The sequence below is a fragment of the Pseudopipra pipra genome, chromosome 5 (genome assembly GCF_036250125.1).
Source record: "Pseudopipra pipra isolate bDixPip1 chromosome 5, bDixPip1.hap1, whole genome shotgun sequence".
Lineage (NCBI taxonomy): Eukaryota > Metazoa > Chordata > Aves > Passeriformes > Pipridae > Pseudopipra > Pseudopipra pipra.
The window spans coordinates 46,109,570-46,131,479 of NC_087553.1; the positions used below are offsets into that span (position 1 = coordinate 46,109,570).

General features: G+C 38.0%; 2 protein-coding genes across 7 annotated transcripts in view; one reads left to right on the forward strand and one right to left on the reverse strand.

Annotated features, from left to right (window-relative positions):
* The window catches only part of PPHLN1 (periphilin 1), a 68,435-nt gene extending 57,757 nt beyond the window's left edge, over positions 1–10,678 (reverse strand). For 3 of the 4 annotated variants that reach the window (XM_064655883.1, XM_064655882.1, XM_064655885.1), the window contains exons 1-5: positions 10,558–10,678; positions 6,112–6,159; positions 4,983–5,074; positions 1,434–1,613; positions 590–651 (exon numbers count right to left, since the gene is read on the reverse strand). In XM_064655883.1, coding sequence (XP_064511953.1) covers positions 590–651; positions 1,434–1,613; positions 4,983–5,074; position 6,112 — 335 coding nt within the window. In that variant the 5' untranslated portion in view covers positions 6,113–6,159; positions 10,558–10,678. The remainder of the gene's footprint in view (positions 1–589; positions 652–1,433; positions 1,614–4,982; positions 5,075–6,111; positions 6,160–10,557) is intronic. The other variant, XM_064655884.1, reaches the window with a different exon arrangement.
* Positions 10,679–10,796: 118 nt separating this feature from the next.
* ZCRB1 (zinc finger CCHC-type and RNA binding motif containing 1) lies at positions 10,797–21,450 on the forward strand. Of its 3 annotated transcripts, XM_064655887.1 has the most exons (9): positions 10,797–11,046; positions 12,650–12,765; positions 15,119–15,206; positions 15,363–15,391; positions 16,584–16,695; positions 16,778–16,885; positions 18,217–18,326; positions 18,430–18,505; positions 19,526–21,450. In XM_064655887.1, exons 3-9 carry the CDS (start codon positions 15,123–15,125, stop codon positions 19,655–19,657), a joined length of 651 nt encoding a protein of 216 aa, XP_064511957.1. In that variant the 5' UTR covers positions 10,797–11,046; positions 12,650–12,765; positions 15,119–15,122; the 3' UTR covers positions 19,658–21,450. The 3 variants fall into 3 exon arrangements, with proteins under 3 accessions (XP_064511957.1, XP_064511956.1, XP_064511958.1); XM_064655886.1 differs by lacking the exon at positions 12,650–12,765 and having other exon boundaries at positions 10,798–11,046; XM_064655888.1 differs by lacking the exons at positions 12,650–12,765; positions 15,119–15,206 and having other exon boundaries at positions 10,798–11,046.
* The last annotated feature ends 460 nt before the right edge of the window (positions 21,451–21,910 follow it).

Genomic DNA, 21,910 nt, shown 5'->3' on the forward strand with positions numbered 1-21,910 from the left:
AAGTGGAAATGCAGGATGTGGCATATAAAAGCACGGCCATGAGATAACATTCTTAGATTAGACTGTTAATATTTCAGATATACTAACAATCAATTCTTGTCTGAATATTTAAGGTGGGTTTCATCCTTTTCCATAAGTTTTGTGTAATGCTACCCTGTGCACTTTATTTGCTAACTGAAATAATCCCTTATCAAACATCATTCCACTGTATTGTGGCCTGAAGATACTCCAATCACAGAATCAAATAACAGACCAAAGAATTCTCTGAAGTCATCTAAAAACTGTGACTGACCAGAGAGATGCAGTAAGTTATTTACAGGCCTAGGTTACCATCCTAAACATGTTATCATTATGCCTCCTATCCTTATTAAACACATATTAAAGCAGAGACTTTCATGCCATACCATTTATTTTATTTCTATTTCAAACAATACAACTAAAAACCACTGTCCACTATTGTCTTTTACTTCAGCAGATGTTCTTTCCCTGTCATTGCACTGCTCTGCTCTACCAACTGTTTGGATAACAAAGTAAAATACCCTAAATATTTCCAGCTTATGCATGGCACTACTATAGTCTTATAAAGTACCTGTATTCAGGCTGCCGACTTGTAGGATGATCATCCCTTGCCCATCTGTATCCTGATTCATCCTGCAAAACAGACATGCAAAACAACTGTGTGACATGTATCTCAACATCAGATGTCAGGTACAGCTAGTTGCCAACTAGTTACCTACTGCAAAATCAAAGCATTTAATGAGCTAAAAAAAAAAATGTTTTAATCTCTCACACCAAGTATCCTCTTAATTTTTTCACAGTACTCCATTTTCTTTCTCTATCAGTACTGAAGAGAGCAACTTTGCAATGCTGTACAAAACACAAAAACTACAAAAGTTTCTAAAATAACTACAGATGCTTTGACTTAAAAAAAATTTCCTCTTTGAAATACAAATTACCATCAATAGCTTGAAGTTACAGAATTCCAAACAGCTGGATCGCAGGAGGCAACAGTAATAACCTTTACAAGGGACCATAAATTTTGTGCTTACGTGCAGCTATTGGAAAAAAAAATGCATTCATCATCACAACAGTGTTTAACTAAGTGAACAACTGTGAGAACTAGAAGGATACGTAGATAACATTCAACAACTTGCATGTGCAAAGACTTGTTAAATAGAAAGATTCTGCAATCATTCTTCCATTCATCCAGGTAACTTTGCACTGCATTACAGAGAGGGCTTCTGGCCATTTTTGTTTTCCCAGTTCAGATTCTGGGCTTTCACATCCAAAACCTGGATTTCTTTTCTATTAATTCTATTTCAGTTTGTGATAACAGCAGTAACACCAGTACTCTGTCTGAAATAGTATTTTAATTGTTTAGTACTCAAGCATTAATGAAAAAATAAATATCATAAACATGCGAGAAGAATCACCTTACGTACACCTCGGTGTGGAGGGCCACTTCTTCGGTCATGGGCAAAACTACGACCCTCTTCATAGTCTCTGTACTCGGCATGACTGTAATCATCATACCGACTGTAATTTCCATCCCCAGGTCTCTCAAGCAGTGGTGGTTTCTTGGGCACAACGTTTACTATTCTGTGGTAATCACCCTAAACCACAAAACAAACAAAATCACATTGCTTTTAAAAGACGAAAATCTGTAGTGAATAAACAAAACTAAAAATAAATTATTTCTAAATATGGGACTTAAATAATCTTAAAAGAAGAAACTGTACAGGAAAACAACAAATATTAAAAATCATGCCAGTCTGATGGTGGAATAACTTATTAAATCTAATTGGACACCACTCAGATTCAATCCTTAGGCATCACAAGTTTAATTATAGAGAGAAAATTTTCAACAGCATTAGCTACTTTTTAACCATCAGCTACATGGTTTTTTTAAGCATTAGCTACACGTATTTCTCAAAGACTTTTATATTAACTTTGGAAACCAACAGAGCAAGTTACACCTGTAATGCCTGTAAAATAAAGAGCACATTTGAAAATATTAACAATTTACTTAATGTCCACAACATCCCACACACAGCAGAGATTATAATTAAGACAGTCCTTGCTTCATAATGTTAATAGATAAGCACCCACTCAATACAATGCAGTAGGTGATCTGAGGATTCAAGTGACAGAGAGTTTTAACACTCATTTTTAATTTTAATGCAAGTTTCAGACAGCTTTTTGCAAGAACACAAAATTAATTTACTGTATTTCCTTCAAATAAATAACAAGTCATATGCCATTGCCAATTAAAGAAATCCTTTGTTTATTAAGCAAAAATTGTCCAGCTGTAAAAGATACACATTCAATTTTCTGGAACCAAGTTTTACCTAAGTCAACTGCAAATAAAAAGCAAATGAAAACATGAATGAAAGATTTTGTATTTTAAGTCTTCTTCCTTTAGCAAAATATTTTTTCTTTGGGCCTTAAACCAAAAGCTACATATGCAGAGAGTTGAGTTAGCATGTGCAATTTGGAGGGAGAAAAAGATATTCAAACTACTGTTTTAATAGTAAGCAGAAGTCACAACCTAATGCACCAATAGTTTTTGTAGAAAAATACACAAAAATTACACTCATAAACTGCTAAATATTGTCATGCAAAACAACGTTAGTTCTGATTTCACAGGCCACCCAACAAATGGACTAGAGGGCAATCCCAAGCCAGGCTATAGCCATACTGATGCAAAGTGGATACTTCACACACAGTCATACACAGCCACAATGCTTGATTTACCCTTACCTCATTGAACATACTCCACATGTAATTCTTTTTTTTTAGTTTAGTGTCCTACAAAGAGGTGCTCTGCAGCTGAAATAAAACAGCTGTATGCTTTAACCTCACCCAGAAGACCCCATCACATAACTATATTGACACACATAAGGACAGTCACATGAAAGCTCAAGGTGTATCTAGTTACGGATACTAGTTACTGTGCCAAGTGCATGCAACTTTATGTTCTTTACCAGGATCTGAAAGCATGTGTTTCTACTACAATCTATACTTGATATATAATTAGCACCCAGTTTAGATCAGGACACAGCTCTTGCTCTCTCAAACAAAAGATACTTCATTCTGTATCACTGGCACATCTCAGTTCCAATGTACTAACCTATCAGCAAGCACTAAGCACATTCATATCTTGAATAAATTAATGCCATTTCACTTGCCTAGTCAAAATTAAGTCAGACTTCTACACATGGACAGATACAATGGCACAGGCTTACAAGGACAGAAACTGCCTTCTAATGGTCTTGAATCTGCAGAGCTCTATGAGAAGGAACTTCATCTTTCAGTATGGCAGAGAGACACCGCATTTTGGTTTGCCCAGCTACTGGGGTGTTGTTTTGGTAGAGATGGATAGTATTAATTGTGATGAGTGTATTCTGCTAGTCCTTTCATCCCCAGTTCCAAACACATGTAATATAAAGCTAGCTTTGAACTACCTAGTTAATTCTTGCATCAAACTGAATGAATCACATCTTTTAAACTGTAAAGTAAATTTTCATAATGCATATGTCATGATTTGTTCTCTGAACAGCCTGAAAGACTACAAGGATTTAGAAATGTCATTGATGCAATGGTAAAATTAAATCAGCAACATGTTAGTCAAGTCAAACTACTAAAAAAAAAAAATCTGTGAAAATACATTCTGCCTTTCCTCCTGTCCTACTCTTGATAAGTATTTTGGAGGAGGAGGTATCTAAATACCCTGTCCAAATGAATCTGATTTCCAGGTTGCTGAAAACACAGAAATTTTGTTGTTCCCTGTAAAGAGAGTTAAAAATGCCACAGAGCAGCCAAAGTCTAATACATTACTCAACAGAGAAGCCTATATAACTGGTTACCAAGTTACTGACATTGGTATGCTTCCAAAATGATGAGCTGAAAATGTAACAAATGGGACCCAGAAGGTATGCTAACTCAGCTATGCTATTATTTCACCATTTAAGATAATTAAAAGGAAAGTCAGATAACAGGCACTGGTATCTGAAATTTTATTTTGCCTAAAGCACATTGCACAGGATGCAAAATATAAATATCAAACAGTATTCTTAAAGTTCTATTTATGGTGTAATGCCTCAAAAGACAAAGCTACAGCCCGGTTTATATCTTTGTTAGAGACTTCAGACAAAGAAAAAAAATTACCCAACTCTTTGGCACAGAAATGTTCTGAAAGCATTCTGAAGTTATTCTACAGCAGAGCAAGCATAGCTTCTGTGTTTGCTTTTACAAGCACAACATACATATGTAACATACCACAAAAGACTCCATGCCTACAAAGTAGATTTCCACTGACACTTCTTGAAAAGCATTTCCCTTACAAGACTTCAAAGCACAATTTCTTTAGTAAAGATGTATTTTCAACATTTGTTATAAACATTTCCTCCAATACTTTAAGCATCATAATAAAAAACTGTATCGGTGACAAGAACAATTTTGAAAGTAGTTACTTTATGACCTCAAATTACTTAAAAGAATCACAGATCACAGAACAGGCTGAGTTGGAAGGGATCCACAAGGATCATCAAGTCCAACTCTTAGCCCTGCACAGGATCATCCCCAGGAGTCACACTACGTGTCTGAGAGTTATCGTCCATACTACTGACATAGAAAGAAAAGACTGGAAAAATACAACACAGTATGGCCTTTTGTTCTTTAGAAGTTATTAAAACCCTATGTTTAATAACACAAAGAATTACACCAAAAAAATTCAATTTATCAAAATACAAATATTCTGAAACAGTTACAATAGACTTGAAAATAAGAAAAAAGTACCCAAGACTTAATTTTGTAGGCATCCTATGACTTCTATGCAAATGCATTTGCTAGCTTGTTGGCTTGAAAGACTGAGAAAAGAAAAGAACTTGGGGTATATTAGGAACATAAATCCAGCCCTTATGGTACAAGCCATTGTATAAAGTGTAACACTATAATGCTATAGAAACTTACTATACACTTACATCACCGTGAATCCTTGGAGGGAGACGTTCTCTTGGAACTCTTTCATAGTCATATCGCCCTTCAGACCACATTTCATCTCTTCGATATGCCACTAAAGACAATAAAAATACAATTAGTGAAAACCAATTACTTATGAATAGACAAAAGGATAGTGAGCATAGAAATAAAGGTTCGCGGACTTCTCTCAATATAATGTATTATGCACCAGCTCTGTACATACACTTCCTATTGTCAGCCCTTTAAAATAAGTACTTCTAGTTATACTAGAAATTACTATAGAAAGTAATTAATGTACTTTAAGCAAAAATAACTCACAGTATGTGCCAGAACAACTGAACAAGTGGAAATTAGTGTAGCATAATCAGCAAAATTACAGGACTTACAGATATTATAAACAGCTCTATTGAAATATATGCATATTGCAAATACTAGCTGTACATATAAATGCATACACATATAGCAATTTTGATACTGCTCTGCTAAAAATACTGGACTCCTAAAAAATATTTAAACTATTTATTAAATAATTTCTAATTTTTAATATAATATAATAACTTTTAATTATTTCATTAACTCAACTATCAAGCAGTTAAAACACAGCACATCATTCATTTACTAAAAAGTTCTGCGCTTTGATTACATGAATAAAACACATTCTTCATATGCAGATACTTCCTGTTTTAAATTGGAAGCCAGCAGAACACAAAAATTCCTCTTTCCAAAGAAGCGTGACTTTCAAAGTCAAAATTAGTAATTAAAGGCAGGTAGCAATAAACCATCACCCTAAGAGATTCTAGTCATGCTATGTTGGGCAATACAGACTTGAGGAGCTCAAAAAACTGCTAGAATTATATTTTTCAAAGCTTCCCCTCACAATGGTAGCTCTGCTATTAAAAACAGTCATTAAGGAAAAGTAACAGCAGGTCATATTCAGAAGAAGAAATACATAACATTACCTACCTGCACAAACTAAAAACATTTTATTGGAAATAGACTTATGAGGCTATACAGAAATATTGATTAACACAGATGCTAACAATCAACATGACAAAGGGATTAATAACTGTGAACAGAGGTAGTACTAAGATATGTACCATTGCATAAAACAACAAACACTCACATACTCACTTTTCCGTCAGTTTTAGCAACTCTGCTCCTGAAGATCCATTCACTTTCCTACAAAAAAAGAAACTGAAATTAGCAAAAAATGCATATATATTCATCATAAGTACATTTTTTTCTTTTAAGTAAACCAGACAGCTAAAATCTAAATGTTTTACCCACCTGTCCCCTGTGATCTGTCTGAATTAGCAGTTACTTACCACACTCAATTAAGAAAGAATATGAATTACTCAGCTAAATAAACAGTATCAAAACCTTCCTGTGACAAATTATTACAGAAAAAACACCTTCCTAATAAATTCCAGAATTTTCTTTCCCTTTTGTCATCTTTTACTCACTATCTCAAATCCCAGTTTTTCTTCCATTCATTAGCAAAAGCTTTCGGAAACTACTGTAACTGCTTTCTTATAAGCACTCAGAAAAATATTTAACATATTCACTTAATGAATATTTATTTAACTGTCTTTTAACATCATTAAGAAAAATAAAACTCAGTTGCATGTGATGAGAGGTTACGATTTAACAAAGGCTTTTCCTTTAAAAATACACTGTAAATCCCGACAAAGCAACTCTTTCCTCAACTGTAAGATGCATTTATGTTCAGAGACTTTTACCCTACCATTGGTTCAAACGAACCAGAGTATCTTCTTAAAATATTGTTCCATTTTATAAGAGACTTGACCTTAAGTTTGTTCAATAACCAAGACACAGGACTAGCCTGATGTAGCCACAGATTACAAATCAAAAGCTGACTAAGCCAACCAGCTGATCCTGGTTTTAGTAAGGGCAAAAGCTAGAGGATCCGCTGGCCCTGCCCTCTAAGGGACAGAAGAGTTACTAATTCTGAAACCACTTTTCATATTGCTGTATTGGATGGTCAGGTGTATCATCAGAAGTACTGTCCTGGCACTTTCACAGTAACTGTCTCAACTTTTCTTTATTCTCTACTCCAGGGACTTTTGCTAAAGCCTTAAAAATTCCCGCCAGGGGTTACATGTACATGAACAGTTCTTTGACCAACTTCATGCCCTCCTTCCTACATTACAGAGAGGGTGTTTCATTTGCTCTCACACTGTCCCCACAGTCCTCTTTTCTTTGTGCCTAGTACCTGAATACCCATGTTTTTAAGTACCAGGAGGGAGAGATTTGGATGAAGCAAGACATGAAGCATCACGTGGTCTTCCTCAATACATTTCACTGCAGGCCCCTCATGCCCAAGCCTTGCCCCAGGGTGGATTATTCCTTCTGCCAGACCTGCCCACAGCTGGGGAGCACTTGAGCCACCCAATAGCACCCACTCCCACCCCTGTTTGTCCACAGCTCACCCCTCTCTCACATGTGCAGAGATTTAGGTACTTGACAGTAAGCCTCGGTTTTTTAGACCAACAGCAAATACCAGAAGCTGCATTCAAAAAAGGTTTTCAAGTGGGCTTTTTTTTTTTCCATTTTGATAAATACAGTAGTGTCCCTGCCCTGGTGCCTGCAGAAGTTATGCAACTGTTAACTGAACACACCATTCAAAAAGCCACACATTTCAGACAAGTGCCACTGAAGATGAGTGCAAACTTACACATCGTGCTACTCTGTCAGTCAAACCACCTCCAACATCCCAACACGCATCACTGGCAGCAGGCACCACCACCACCACTCATGTACAAGCTCCATTATATTATCAAGCAGCCAGGCTGATAAAAACACTCCCTTTTTTATCACTGTTGGACCTCACTGAAACTAGCAAGAATTATCATCAGTATTTTGACAAAGCAAAACACAAGCTGGAAAGAAGGTAGAGATACACTATCACAAAAGTCAGTAGATGGACATAAAAAAATATACACCAGAAAACAAGCAACTATGGAGGTGGAAAAGAAAATCTCATTCTCATTTAGAGGAATTAAATGAAGGAGTTAATCAGACAGAATCAACCATCAAGTACATTGCTCAAAATGCTAGTAAGGTGAACAAGTAGGAGAAGACTGATTTTACATAGAAGACTAAACAGACAAATTTTAGCTGAGACCAATGAGATAAAGTTAGAAGAAAAAAGATGTTTAAAAGGAGGAAAATGCATTTCCCAGCATCTTGAGTACATTTCATCTGTTTCTATAGAAAAAGAAAAAAACCCATTACTTAAATCATGTGACCTAACACAGCTTTAATAACAACCATGAAGAATCGAAACTCTTAAGGTCAATATGAGAATATTCCATTAACAAAGATTCAGGAGATCAAATCTCAAGTTTATTATGCTGAATTCAAATTCATCTGTTCTCTCAATGAGTACAAAGTTGTTGTAAAACAAATAAAAAAAAAATCTGTTTCTGTTTCACAGCTATCAACATTGCCACTCATACTGAATGACTATTTTCTATTAGCAAGTACAGCAAAAGTAGTTGATATGTCTTTAACACAACCACTAGCTATATTAATTTAAACAATCTCTTCCTAATTTTGATCAGAGGTGACTCTTCTACCTAAAGCAAGGTCTTTATTTTCTCAAATAAATACATTCTGTGAATGGAGAAGCCATTCTATTAATGCAACACAAGCTGCTCTACTATGGCCGGCCAAGAATGGCTTTGCTCCGATTATCACAGCACTCTGTCTGTATGTATATACATATAACTGATGTAATACAACAAGGGTTTCTTCATTAAGCACATTACATAGGTCACTTCAGATTTTTTTGCACAACTGGGTTTTCTTTATAAGTCATTGTTTTTTTATTCCTTTTTGCTTTCTAAATAATGTGCTAAAAATCCTTCATGCATTTGCAAAAGCACTCCAGTATTCTGAAATACTTTGTACACAATTCTTGTCTGTTTACACTTACTTGAGACACCAGTCTTCATCAAGGCTAGAAATACCTACTTCTCCAGGATTCGCAATTTTCTAGTGTGTGCCATCATCCTTCTGTAGAATCTACATTTTTGTTTCCAAAACATACAGCTCTCTAATCCAGATGGCTATATCTTGCCATATGTGAACAAAGCATAAAACCAATGCTGTGCTGTAAATGCAGAGACAGGCAGCTGCAGTGTCTCCCATGCTAAGGGATATATCTAGGTTCATAATATTACTTTGACAAACAGCAAATTGACAAACGTGGGCCAGTTCTGTCACTCCTCTGCTTTGGAAAGCTCTCCAAAAAAAGCTCAGCTGCTTTTGTGAAAGTAAGATCTGGGACAGATGTAACTTATTAGAAATATCACTATTAACTTTGCAATGATTCCTGCAGTGAGGACATAAAGACAGAGAGAAAACACTGCTTTTTCTTCCAACAATTAGACTCCATATTTGATAATGCTTCAAAGATATCCTAGCATCTCTTACCTAGACGATTGATAAGATGGATAAAACTGAGTTTGAGAGGGAAAAAAAACCCACAACTTTCTCAACCTCCCCTCATATCTGGGACGGGCAGAAAACACTGAACAGTCACAGTCCTACTCGTAGGATGAAAAAGCAGAAGTGTAAGAGTAGAGAGAAAAATCCAACACATCAGGAAATAAAATAATGTGAGGGGGGCATTAAGAAAAAACAGAGATTCAAAGACAGTCCATCTCTCCCTAATAACAAATATTAGGCTGTAAGATTTTCAAAAGCAAAAAGAAGTATGATTGCAACAAGTCTAGGCATATTCACCTAGATACCAAATAACCTGAGGAAAGCAGCTTTCTTCCAAAGTCAAATTAACTTGCATCTCAAAAGAAAAAATTGCCAGACATGCATAAGCTGAATAAAATTATTCAGAGCAGCAGCATTCCAATGAGAATTTACAATCCCATCAATTCCGTTTTCTTACCACATCATTCCAATACATCCCTGAGAGCAAGAGAAATGGAGGCAACGCGTTGGGGGTTATATTAATACAGTGACTGATGTATTAGCACTTCTCTTTGCCTGACCACCTGCAGATACCAACCTGTCCTTCACCAGTGCCAATGCCACGAAAAGAATATTCCACCAGGCTGCGAGGGGCTGCTGCGCCGGCACCGTCAATGCAAACAAGCGCATGGACCTCCGCCTCCTCCGCGGCTTTGTCTTGCGGCACACTTGGACAATAAAATATGTCAGCTCTCCATACTGCTGTCATAACAGGTCAAAACTGCAATGCTCTCAACAATTACTCCTGAAAGTACCAACCAATCCTGCGTATTTCACCCAGGGCAAATCACTGCAACAAACTGTCCTCACTGCTTGCACTGACTGCGTGAGTTTCCACGTCTTTTTGTGTATTTCTGACAGTTTTGGTTCCCCTGAAGTCCCAGATACCCCAGACAAAGAATTTACAATCTACCCTTGAAAAGGGGCAGGCGGCCCCGGGGCGCCCCGCAAGGACAGAGCGCGCACCGGCGGGGCCGCGCCATCGGCTGCGGCAGCGCGCAGTACCCTGCTCGCCCCGCGGCGCCCGGCCGGACAGCCGGCCCCGCTCCGCGCCCCGCCGCTCACCCGCGTCCAGCTCCCGCGGCGCGGCGGCCCTGGGATGGCCCCGCACGTCCAGGACGGCTCCGAAACCCCGAGACAGCTTCGCACCTCCCGCACGGCCCCGCACCGCCCGGACAGCACCACACCTGCACCGCCCGGACAGCACCACACCTCCACCGCCGCTTCCGGCGCTATCGGCGCGTCAGCGGAACCTCCGCCCTCCCGGGGCCGCCGCCCATTGGCCGCAGGGCGCGGGGCGTCAGCGGAAGCGCGACGGGATCGGGGCGGTGGGAGCGGGGAGCAGCGAGAAGGCGGCGAGTCGAGAGTCCGGACCGATCCCGTAGGGACCTGCGCGTCCTCCAGTGCCGCGTGGCAGGATGGGCTCCCTCGCGGGCTGAGCCCTCCGGGACGGGAGCACCACACGTGTGGGAGCGCTTGTTTACAGCTCCCTCTCTTCGGGCTTTTGCGGCGTAGGAAGGGATGAAATAAGCAGCTGGTCGGGACCGTGCTGTGGTAAGGGAACCGCGGGGTGATGCTACGGCCAAAAGCTTTAGTACAGCGTGGGGAGTCTGTGAGCAGTCTGTGGCTTTGTTGCCTTAATGGAGGTTTGCACGTACCGAGCTCTGAAATGGAGTCAAGTCTCTCGGCTGGGGTTTGAGGAGGAAGGGCCGTCACCTACTAAGCTACCCAGATCTGCCCCTCCTGGGTGAGGTTCTGGGCGAGACCAGATGCGATTGAACCAAACAGCTCTTCTCCAATCTTGGCTATACTGGAAATCGCTTTAAAAAGACTGTTAAGAAAGAGCTTAAGGTAGTCCTTGCTGGTGGTCTGATGCTTGCTTACTTAATGTCCCTAAGTTTTTGTAGCTAGATTAGTGCGTAAGAGTGGTTCAATTCAAACGGATCCTTTTTACGTTCCTCTTTGGCTTGGGCAGACTTTCTTTCTTTGCTGATAGCATTAACGTTGTTTACCAAACTCTGATCCTGTTTAATATTTGCTTTGTACTATTTAGGTGACTGTGAAATAAAACAGATTATGCTTTGACAGCTTATTCCATTCCCCCTCTGTAGGATAGAATTGTAACAAGTGGTTAATACCCTTGACAGGAACCAAGGAGAACATGAGTTTGGTTTCCTCCTTGACCACAGACATTTGATTATAAGCCTGAGCCAAGCTCCTCTGAAACTAATGGTTTGTTGATTTGGGTCTAAACTCTGTTCATGCTATTAAATCAGGAATAAAATACTGTGTTTTAAGGATCAAGATAGAAGAGCTCAAATTAGTTGGCCTGAGTGAGCAAGCCTTGAGAAACTTGTTCACAAATCATTTATGCTACTTTAATTGATTAAATTATAAATCTGACCTTGCTGCTCTGCACTTAAACACACAAATTTGTGCTTAAGTGGAAACACTGATGTTAAGTCTTGGAAGTATGAGTAAATTTAGACTCCACTTGGTGCTTCAGAGGCATCTGAACAGTTTTGCTGGTGTTCTTATGTGTTCTGGGACAGAGTAGAAAAGCCGGTTACTGAAATTAATCATTGTCTTTTCTTGTGATGTCCCCAGCGCTAGTGACAGATGCTGCATTAAGCATATTGGATTCAAACAAAACATATTCATGTACCTGATCTATTTTTCAGGAGACTTAATCATTACTGACAGATGGTTCTTGTCAAAGAATGGCTTCTTTTAGTTCAAGTTGTTAGAAAAGTCAAAAAAGATTGAATTCAAGAAGTCATTGTAATGAGAGACAACTCTATCCTCAAAGTTAATATGTAAAAATTATGAAGGTGACATTAATATTACACAGAGGCTGTTACATTAATGGGAATTTTACTCAGTCCCATGGGAATAATGTACTCACTTTCAGCTGATGCTTTAAAGTTAAGTAATCAGGTAATACCTTGAAGATCAGGGAAACCCCATAAAAGCATCCAGGATAAAACAGAAATGTTTTGATTTGTTGGAGAGCTCTAGCAGGATATAGAAGTCAGGCTGTACATGACTCTAAGGTGAGTCTCCTGCAGCAAGTAGAAAGCTCAGATGTTTTTTGGTTGCTTTGTTTGGTTTTTTTTTTCTTGAGGAAAGGGAATATTTACTTTTTTTTTTTTGCCAGCTGAGCAGAGTGACTAGTGATCAAGGAGAAAGAATGTGATGAAGTGTTAAATTTTTATTGGACAGTTCTATGAAGTAGAAACTTCCTGAAATAGAAGACCTCTCAGCCTTGTAATGGTGAGCCTCCAGATGACATGTCTCATCTAGAGATCTGCCTTAAAGCTGGAACTGGCATTTTTTTACTCCTCCCACTAAAAATCATCAGATAGTAAATGATGATAGCCCTACAGTTACAGTACTCTGTCTTGTATTAAACTTGTGCCTGTCCAGTGAGTCAGACATTAAAAATAAGAAATCCTTGCACAACAGTCCTAAACAATAGAAATTGCTAAAAATATTTGGGCAGTTGGAGCAGCAAAACTGTTACACTTAAATTTGTTCAGAGGACTAGAAACAAAGTTCAACCTCAGCTGTCTGGCAGCCAGCACTCCAAGGTGCAACTCTTCCAGCTTGCTTCTGGAAAAAGTAGTGTGCAGCTGAAAATGGTGGTTCTGTAGGCTGCCTTTATTAATAATTTCCTAACAACTGAGGTATTAGGCCCGTAGTAATCTCTGCATGATGTATCACCTCCTCTTTGGAGGTTTGCACTGTGGTGCTGTGGAATGTGCAAGCTGACTGCTCTCCAGCGATGCCGTTCTCCTCAGCGCCTGCCCGTTACAATGAGGGCTGCTTGATCTCCTGTTACAGGATGCTCCAGCTTCTCTTGTCATTTAGGCAGACTGAAATTGCTGTCTTCAGACACTTGAGGTTCACCTCTGCTGTTTTCTCCTCCACTGTTGCAATATATTAGCACTGGCGATGTACTATAGCGCAGCATTAAGGTCAATCTTACCAAGTCCTTCTATCCACTGTACATCTGGATAACTCCACTTCAGACCATCTATTCGTGTGGAATGTTGCCAAGTCAGTTTGGTTAGGCTTGTCAAGGATACTAATGCCAAGCAGAAAGGAATTTGGGATAATGAATCCAGCCTGCATAACACCAGATGCAATGTATAGCCTTTATTGAAAATTTATTCTGTTTTCATTTGCTTAACCTTTATGCTTCTGTTTTTGCTCATGCCAAAAAACCTGTCTCTGAACACAGAGAACCTCAAAATTCAATCACTTGGAAACTGCCACTCAAATGAATTGTGATACAATAAGCATGTCAGGAAAAAGAAGCAAAACACTTGGATAATCAGTGCCTGTTGGGAATATCATGTCTTCAGATGGCTGAATCATGAAATGCCTGAAACCATCAGCCAGATTATAATATGATATTAGTTACTTTGTTGGCACTTGGCCAAGCAATCTCTTCAGACTAGCTACCCAAAAAGTCCCATAAGAAACTATGTGCTATGGCAGATGTTGCTTTTAATACTTCAGGTTTTTTTATCCCTTGATCAGCTTTTGTCTGCATTTTAAAAATGAGTTGGTCTTGCTGAAGAAATGGCTTAATCCTCAGTTAGAAATTGGCTAGAAGTGCCAAGAAGCAGTAATAAGGCTGTAGGAAACTGGACAAGGAGGTAGCAATTGGACTGTGTAGGTAGTGGATTTGCTGTACTATTTGGTGTGCTCTTTCAAAAGGGCTGTGTTTTGATCTTAAATTTTACTCACATAGCTCTTGGTCTGAGCCATGGCTACAGAATGGATCAAAGAGAATGTTTTACACAGACTTTACATCACTTAAAATTTTGGGAAATGTCCAAATGGGAAGAAAAACATTGGCTGTTCTTTCTCTAGTTAGTTCAGTTACTCTTCACCTAGTGTTAAAAGATATGTACGTGGTTATAACAATATTTTTTAGTTGATTCATTGTTTCCGGACGTACTTAGTTTCAAGACCATAGAAAAGATTGGAAGTGAAAATGGCTTTGAAATTGCCCTGTTTCTTGCCGGGATAGATCTGCTTAATTAGGAGGAGGAAGGGAAGTGCTTCTAGGGGAGAATGCTGCCTTATGGTCAGCTCTGGAATACACTTGGAGTTCTAGAGGAGTGTAGAAACCTGAGCAATAGCTACAAGAGGAAATGCATACTGCTCTAGCATCTTACTACATTGACTTTAAAATGTATCTATCTCTCTCTCCAATTATTAGGGCTCTGCTTTAGGGAAGCTTTTTTTCACTTAACTGATTGTGTTTTATGTTGAATGCAGCTGAACTGATACTTGTATAAAGAATCATATCATGCAGGTACTTGAACAAAGGTCAATAATTTCACACACATATGGCTCATATACAAGAAAAATATGTTTGGATCCAGGAGAGGAGGAAGGAATGTATGTCTTCTGTAGCCCCTGAAGGCAAACACTAATTTCCATGTAAAATGATGTAAAGGAGATAAAGGGAAATAAGAGCTATGCTTTTCTGCAACTTCATCATGGCTGTCTGGGCTGGGTTTGAAATACAACTGAAAGTCTTGCAACTGTTTTTTTAATTGATTTCTCTGTTGAATACAGTTTAACTCTTCTCTCTTTCTCCTGTTACCAGAAAAATGAGTGGTGGGTTGGCACCAAGCAAAAGCACAGTGTATGTGTCCAATTTACCCTTTGCTTTGACAAACAATGATCTGTACAGGGTAAGTTTTAAGAGCTGCATTGTTTAGATTTAATTTGCTGACAACGATTTTGAGTGTAAAATCATACTGATATATATCAGTTTGTTGTGATAAATTTATTACTAATGAAATGCAATTGTCTGTTGCTAAATCTTTTTATTTTGTTTTATATTTCAGATATTTTCAAAGTATGGGAAAGTTGTCAAGTAAGTGACCTGATATGGCCTTCTATTTTTGTACCTCTCATTTTAAATATTTAATGTCTTTCCTTCACCTGAGAGTCTTGAGCTTTTTATAATTAAAGCATGAATGTGGAACTGTATTGAAGTTCTGTTCATTTTAATAAAGTATAAATTTAATTTAACAACTGGAAGTTCTTGCAGTTACATACATAGTACAAGAATATTTGTGCTAGGGACAGGTTTTGCTAACCATTTCCTAAGAGCAAGTAGAATGTCATTACATACCATCAGTCTTTTCTCTGAAATAGTTGAAGTAGTATTCTTCTAGTAAGTATTGTTCTCCTTCCCTTGAACATGTGTGGGGCACAATGGATAAGTGTAGAAGTGAGAGCTTTTACTTATGTCAATCAGATATCACAGTTCCCACAATTGCAATGTACAGTTCTCTACTTGTGATTCTTGAGGGACTTGTTATTGTGACTGCTTAGTATTTTACCTAAAATTAGATATAAGGATGCACTTGAAATCAATAAGAGTTGAAGTTGTGTAGGTTCCCACACCCCTGCCCTATCTTGTAATTTCTTCTTTTTTTTTTTTTACTGCATCTAGATCCTTCTTGAATTTCTCAATGTGCTATTGAAGCTGTTGATATCAATGTTAGACTGAAGATTTAACTTCATGTCATGTGAAATAACACATGTATCCATAATCCTTGGATTTCAGCTGGAGATATTTGTAGAACAATACTGCACATACTTAGCATTTCTTACTGTGAACCTGTTTAGCTGATTAGTTCTACACAAACATAGATTTCTCAGTTTGGATGCAGTTCAATGCACTGTGTTTTTCAGCAATAATAGCAGTGATTAGATTACTCCTGAATTTTTCTTTCACCTCCAGTATGCGTAGTTCCCTCCAGTTAGGTTGCCTGCAGATCTAAAGAGTATGTTCTCTGTTCAGGTCATCCAAGGGAATTAAGAGTGACACTGTCCCCAGAAATACCCCACATTCTTTTTTAAAATCATCTCCACTCTACCTGTAAGCACATGGCCAGGTTAGCAGTTCCTTTGAATTTCTCTTTATTGAGCATTTTTATTGTTAGATATACTTTAACCTTTTTGCTATATAACAAAGCTAAGATCCCACTGAGATCTTTAAGGAAAAAATGTCTCTGAAGTCATTTTAGTGTATCAATAATGCAGTTATATGTTTCCAGAGTTACTATTATGAAAGACAAAGACACCAGGAAGAGCAAAGGAGTTGCCTTTATTTTGTTTTTGGATAAAGAATCTGCACAAAACTGTTCTCGGGCACTTAATAACAAACAGGTAAATTGTGGAAAGTCATTATGGCAGGAGGGTTGGGTTTGCAGTCCCAAAACATTTACCTTTTCTTTCCAATTTTCTTCAGTTGTTTGGAAGAGTAATAAAAGCAAGTATTGCCATTGATAATGGAAGAGCAGCAGAATTCATTCGCAGGCGTAACTACTTTGATAAGTCTAAGTGTTACGAATGTGGGGTGAGTAAAACCAAAAATGTAGAGAAATGGAGAAAAGTTGTGGGATAAGAACAGCCTAATAATTGAAATAATATAAAATAGTAGTAATAATAGTAAATGGTAATGAAAATGAAAATAACAAAGAGAAATAAAACCCAAGAAAGGCAAGTGATGCAAATGAAAACAATCGATCACCACCAACCAATCAATGCCTAGGCAATCCTTGAGCAACAGCACCCCTGCCAAACTTCCCACTAGTGTTATGGCTGAGCATGACATCATCTGGTCTAGAAGTATGCCTTGGGTCATTTTAGGTCAGTCGTCCTGGTTCTGTGCACCCCCAGCCCACCCAGTGTTGAGGGGGATGAGTGGCAGAAGGGACCTTGACTCTGTGTAAACTCTGCTCAGCAATAGCTAAAACATTCCCATGTAATCAACTGTTTCCAGGACAAATCCAAAACTATAGCTAGCCCCATACCAGCGACTGTGAAGAACATCAACTATCCCAGCCAAAACGAGCACAGAATCTTAGCTGGTGTCTTCAGTTTGGCCATTGCTAATCCTGCCTTTGCTGTTGAATTTTTTTTGGTTGATATTACCAACTTGCATAGCACGTTGTATCATTTTCAGGAATGATAGTACCCCTTCTGTCTTTTATTCGAGATTCTGGGGGTGGGGGAAAAATACGTGCGTGTTACGGATGCTTAACATGCTGATGAGCAGACAAATCTGAGTGTCAGTATAATGCTGTTTGTGAATGAAAATCTCCTAATCTTTGCTTCAAAATGCCTGCTTTTGCTATATCTTTAGAAGTTCACAACATAGTTGGCAGTAAAATAAGCAGTGGAAACAACTGTTTTATCTAGCAGTGAGTTTTAAGTTTTAGGCAATTTCTGACTTTTACTGAATGTAATGATGTAGGACATTGAGATTGTATTCAATGAGATTCAGAGATGGTATTTAATGTCCAATACAAACTTGATTTATATTCATAACAGCAAAAATGTTGTCTCACTTCTGTGTCTTAACTTGTTAATTCTGAGATTTCTATCTTGAATATAAACCGTATGTAGTATATTCAGCTATTGCAGCAGCCAAAGAAATCTTTTGTGTTCATGGCTTGTTCTTAGTATGCAGTTAAACATGCATATCACCACCAATCTCTTAATTTCCATGGCAAGTTTATAGAGGGGAGTTTGTCTTCTGTGTGCTAATTCAGCATTCCATTTATCTTACTAATTGCTTCCATTTTTTTCTCCATGAACTGTCTTACATTAACTTCCCTCATGATATGTTTTAACATATAGTTGTTTGTAATGGTTTGTGTTAAGCAATATTTCTTTTTCTCCAAGGAAGCAGGACACTTAAGTTATGCTTGTCCTAAGAATATGCTAGGAGAGCGGGAGCCACCGAAGAAAAAAGAAAAGAAGAAGAAGAAGAAAATAGTTGAGCCAGAAGAAATGTATGTATATTTACTTACATGTTCCTACTTCTTTTAGGAAGTTTTTTCATACTAAACACTTAAATTAAAGAACTTTTATTCTTTTTCTCTCTGCACAATGAAGTGAGGAGGAAGGAGAAAGTGAAGAGGAAGGAGAAGACCCTGCTCTGGATAGCCTCAGCCAAGCCATAGCTTTTCAGGTACAGAATTGAAGCATTGCATATTTATTATTATTTTTTAAATGCAAGTCTACTTCCTTCTTCAGATGCTCTTCAAAAGTTCTGAATACGTGCATAGGTCTGTCCGCTCTATAGCACTTGGGGGCTCTTGCTTGGCAGCAGCAGTTGGTAACTGTAGTTACATCTTCACACTGCAGTAGTAGTAGACTCATCTCTCGAAACATACTGAGTGCATATTTTGTTATGTAGATACATTGTCTGACATCTGTATTACTGCCTTTATTACTTGTTTACACACTTCTGCTTCACTACACAGAGCAAACCTGACCTGTTATTCAAATTTCTTTGCTCCCTCTCCGCTGTGTGCCTGTCCCCAAAAAAACCCTCAAGAGTTATTAGCACAACTTTGTTCTGAATCTGACTGTAATGAGTGCAGAATTTTTACATTATGTAGTCCAAAAAAATAATTCAAATATGCACAATTATTCCCCCTTTCCCCAAAAACTCCACAATTGAAAATAAAACCTATGAAGCCAAGAAACATTCCCGTATCTCTCACCATCCAAAAATTTTATCCGGTAAAAATAGGAAGCTTCTATTTAAATCTTTAGCTGAATAACCTTCAATAATAATCCCCAAAGGCATTCATTATGTGAATGAATGATTGCAAAAGACAACTGTTAGAAGACTTGTTAGTGGAACAAAGCTGATTCAATAACGTCTATTTAAAACGTGAGGCATTCTTTGCTTCAGATCTTAGCTGCTCTATAGTTTTTTTGCCATGGGCAAAATTCCACTTTTTGAAAATACAGGATAGTCCATGTGGCCTGCAATGGTGTAGAAGACTGCTTGTGTGTGAGAAATACTTTCAGGAATGTTTCCTAGTGCATTTATCACACAGTTTACTGGAAATGTAGATAAACCCTTGCAATTCTCTAACTTATTTAATGATTCAATGCATATGAATAATTAGCATTATTATTTGTAATGCATCTTAGTTGTTCTTAGTCCTAGCTAATACTTTTCCTTCTTTCATTGTAGCAAGCCAAAATTGAGGAAGAACAACAGCGATGGACACAGACTGCAGGGGAATCTTCAATTTCAGATGATTCAAAACGTCCACGGATTAAGAAAAGTGCTTATTTCAGTGATGAGGAAGAACTTAGCGATTGAAATAATACTATTCTATATGTATATATAATATATGTAGTGTACCTTTTGTAAATTGCTACAAAGTGATCTGTAATATAAGTTTGTTTTGGTGTTGGAGACACTGAAAATCATGTTGTATTTTTATTCTGTCCTCTCACTCTCCTGTCTTTTTATACCTGTTCTCAAAACTTCACCTTTCAAGGCAGCTTCTTAAGGAAATGGTGTGTTCCTACACTTAAGTCCAGAAGAGTATCTATGAGAATACTACTTACAGTTAGTATCTAGACCCCAACCCTGAGAGTGAAATCTTACCTAAGAGAATTTCCCACAGCTTTTTTCCCAACAGGATTCCTCTTAGGACGACTGTTAGCACCACTGATTGTTTACGTATTGGTCTGTTTATTGCCTGCTTGGAAACAGGAGGCTTTAGCAGTACTTCAGTGGAATGCGAATCTTGCACTAGTTCCTATTCATAGGGTTGAATTTCAGCTTTAAGCATTGTACTAGTCTTTTAACTTCTCATACAGTAGATGAGAAATTACTGTCGCATCAGCACTGTTTTTCCTGACTGCCGTTTGGGTGCCTAACATGGTAATTATGATTATCCATGGCGTTTTGAATATACTTGTATCTAACCTGGGTCACAGTTCTATGTTCACAGCCATCTGAACCTGTTGGCAAAATCTAAAAGGCACAAAGTTTCCTACATGCTTAAAAATTAGCTTTCATGTATACTTGGAACCATCATGGTCTCTAAGCAAAGTGTGTCGGCACCTATTTTGCAAATAAAGCTGTCAAGACCTTTTAAATAGGGTCTCCATCCTTACATCTCTAGGGTTCTAGTCATGTTCTCCTGTATCAGCGATCATTCCCAAAACCACAGACACTTGATTTCTTACTGTTCTTACAGTTCTTACTGTTTTACCATCAGGACTTAATTTTCTTCCAAATATTCCATTATCTGTTTTTAATACCAATTTATATTCAAATACATAAGATGCAAAGCAAAGAAACACACACACACCCCCCCATCAAAGCTAGTATATAGTCTCGTTCCGAAGGTCATTCTTGTGCTTGTGTTGCTCCATAAACACAAGAATTCAGAAACAAGAATAAGGTAATAAAAGTTTTTTCTCTGCAAGCTACTCAAGCCATTGGAATAAGGAGGAATATTGAGTTCTAAACATAGGAAGGTCTTGGACTCAGTAATCAAAGGAATGTTTTTAAGACTGACTTTTTGCTGAAAGTACCATATATTAAATCTGAAGCTTCCTTTACTGAATTTTGGGAAGATCTCTTGATACTGAATAGCAGAGTGCTAAAGTGCCAGGCGTAACTTAGTGATAGTAAATGCAAATCAGTCTACATCGTGTATGTAATAATAAAGCCTGAGGAGTTCTAAACTCTGCTAAGGAAGAAAGTCTTGCTGCCAGCATGCTTCTCTGCAAATGCTAGGTTAGGACGCAGTGACAGTCAAAAAAAAAAGAAAGCAAAACAAACAAAAATATTAGACCACTACTTAAAATTGGGGTTTGTCTTCTTTTCAAGTACCACATTCAGTGCTGTTTTTTGAAAAAGATAGAAAACTAAAATGTGACAGAGGACCAGTTTGACATTGTCCATGACTTTGGTTTGGGAATATTTGATAGCTTGTAAGAGTTAAGATTTCATTGAAGTGATTAGGCAGCAAGTTTCAAACTTGTATTTCATTACACTATGTAATGTAGTAGTGGAACTCACTGCTAGGAGACTTCAGGGTCATGCAGTCAAAAGGATTAGGCTTCTACGTGAAACAGATTTTCAAATGTTAGTTTTCAAATATCCTCAGTTGCTGGCTACTTCTAACAGTTAAAATATACAGAGATATTAACAGTCTCGGAATGTATTGTTCTTACACACTTTACTGTTTCATATTTGCTACTGGTGTCTTGTCAGAAAGCATAAAACCCAAAACTGACCCTTGTTCTGACCTAATAAAGTACTTTTTCAAGAGCTGCAGTAGCTGAAGCATGTTGATATATTTTTCTAGTCTGCTGCTTCTGCCTCACTGCTTTCCCAGTAGGATTTGCTCTTGTCAGCATGAAGCAGTAGCTCAGTCCAGACTTTTACAACTGACCCAGTGTTGTTCCTCCATGCTCTTTTGTACCAAGCATAAACAGTTGAGGTAGGTGACATTGGAAGAGAAGAGTAAAAATGAGCCTGCTTCTGTGCATAATTGGCATCTGGAATTCCTTCCCTTAAGTCATCTTGCTGTAACAGTTTTCTTAACTCTGA

Bases quoted from the DNA above. Each gene is read 5' to 3' on its own strand.
- ZCRB1 (XM_064655887.1), top strand. From the start codon at position 15,123: ATGAGTGGTGGGTTGGCACCAAGCAAAAGCACAGTGTATGTGTCCAAT. The intron at 15,207-15,362 runs GTAAGTTTTAAG...TTTATATTTCAG, and splicing joins CAAACAATGATCTGTACAGG to ATATTTTCAAAGTATGGGAA. The intron at 16,696-16,777 runs GTAAATTGTGGA...AATTTTCTTCAG, and splicing joins GGGCACTTAATAACAAACAG to TTGTTTGGAAGAGTAATAAA.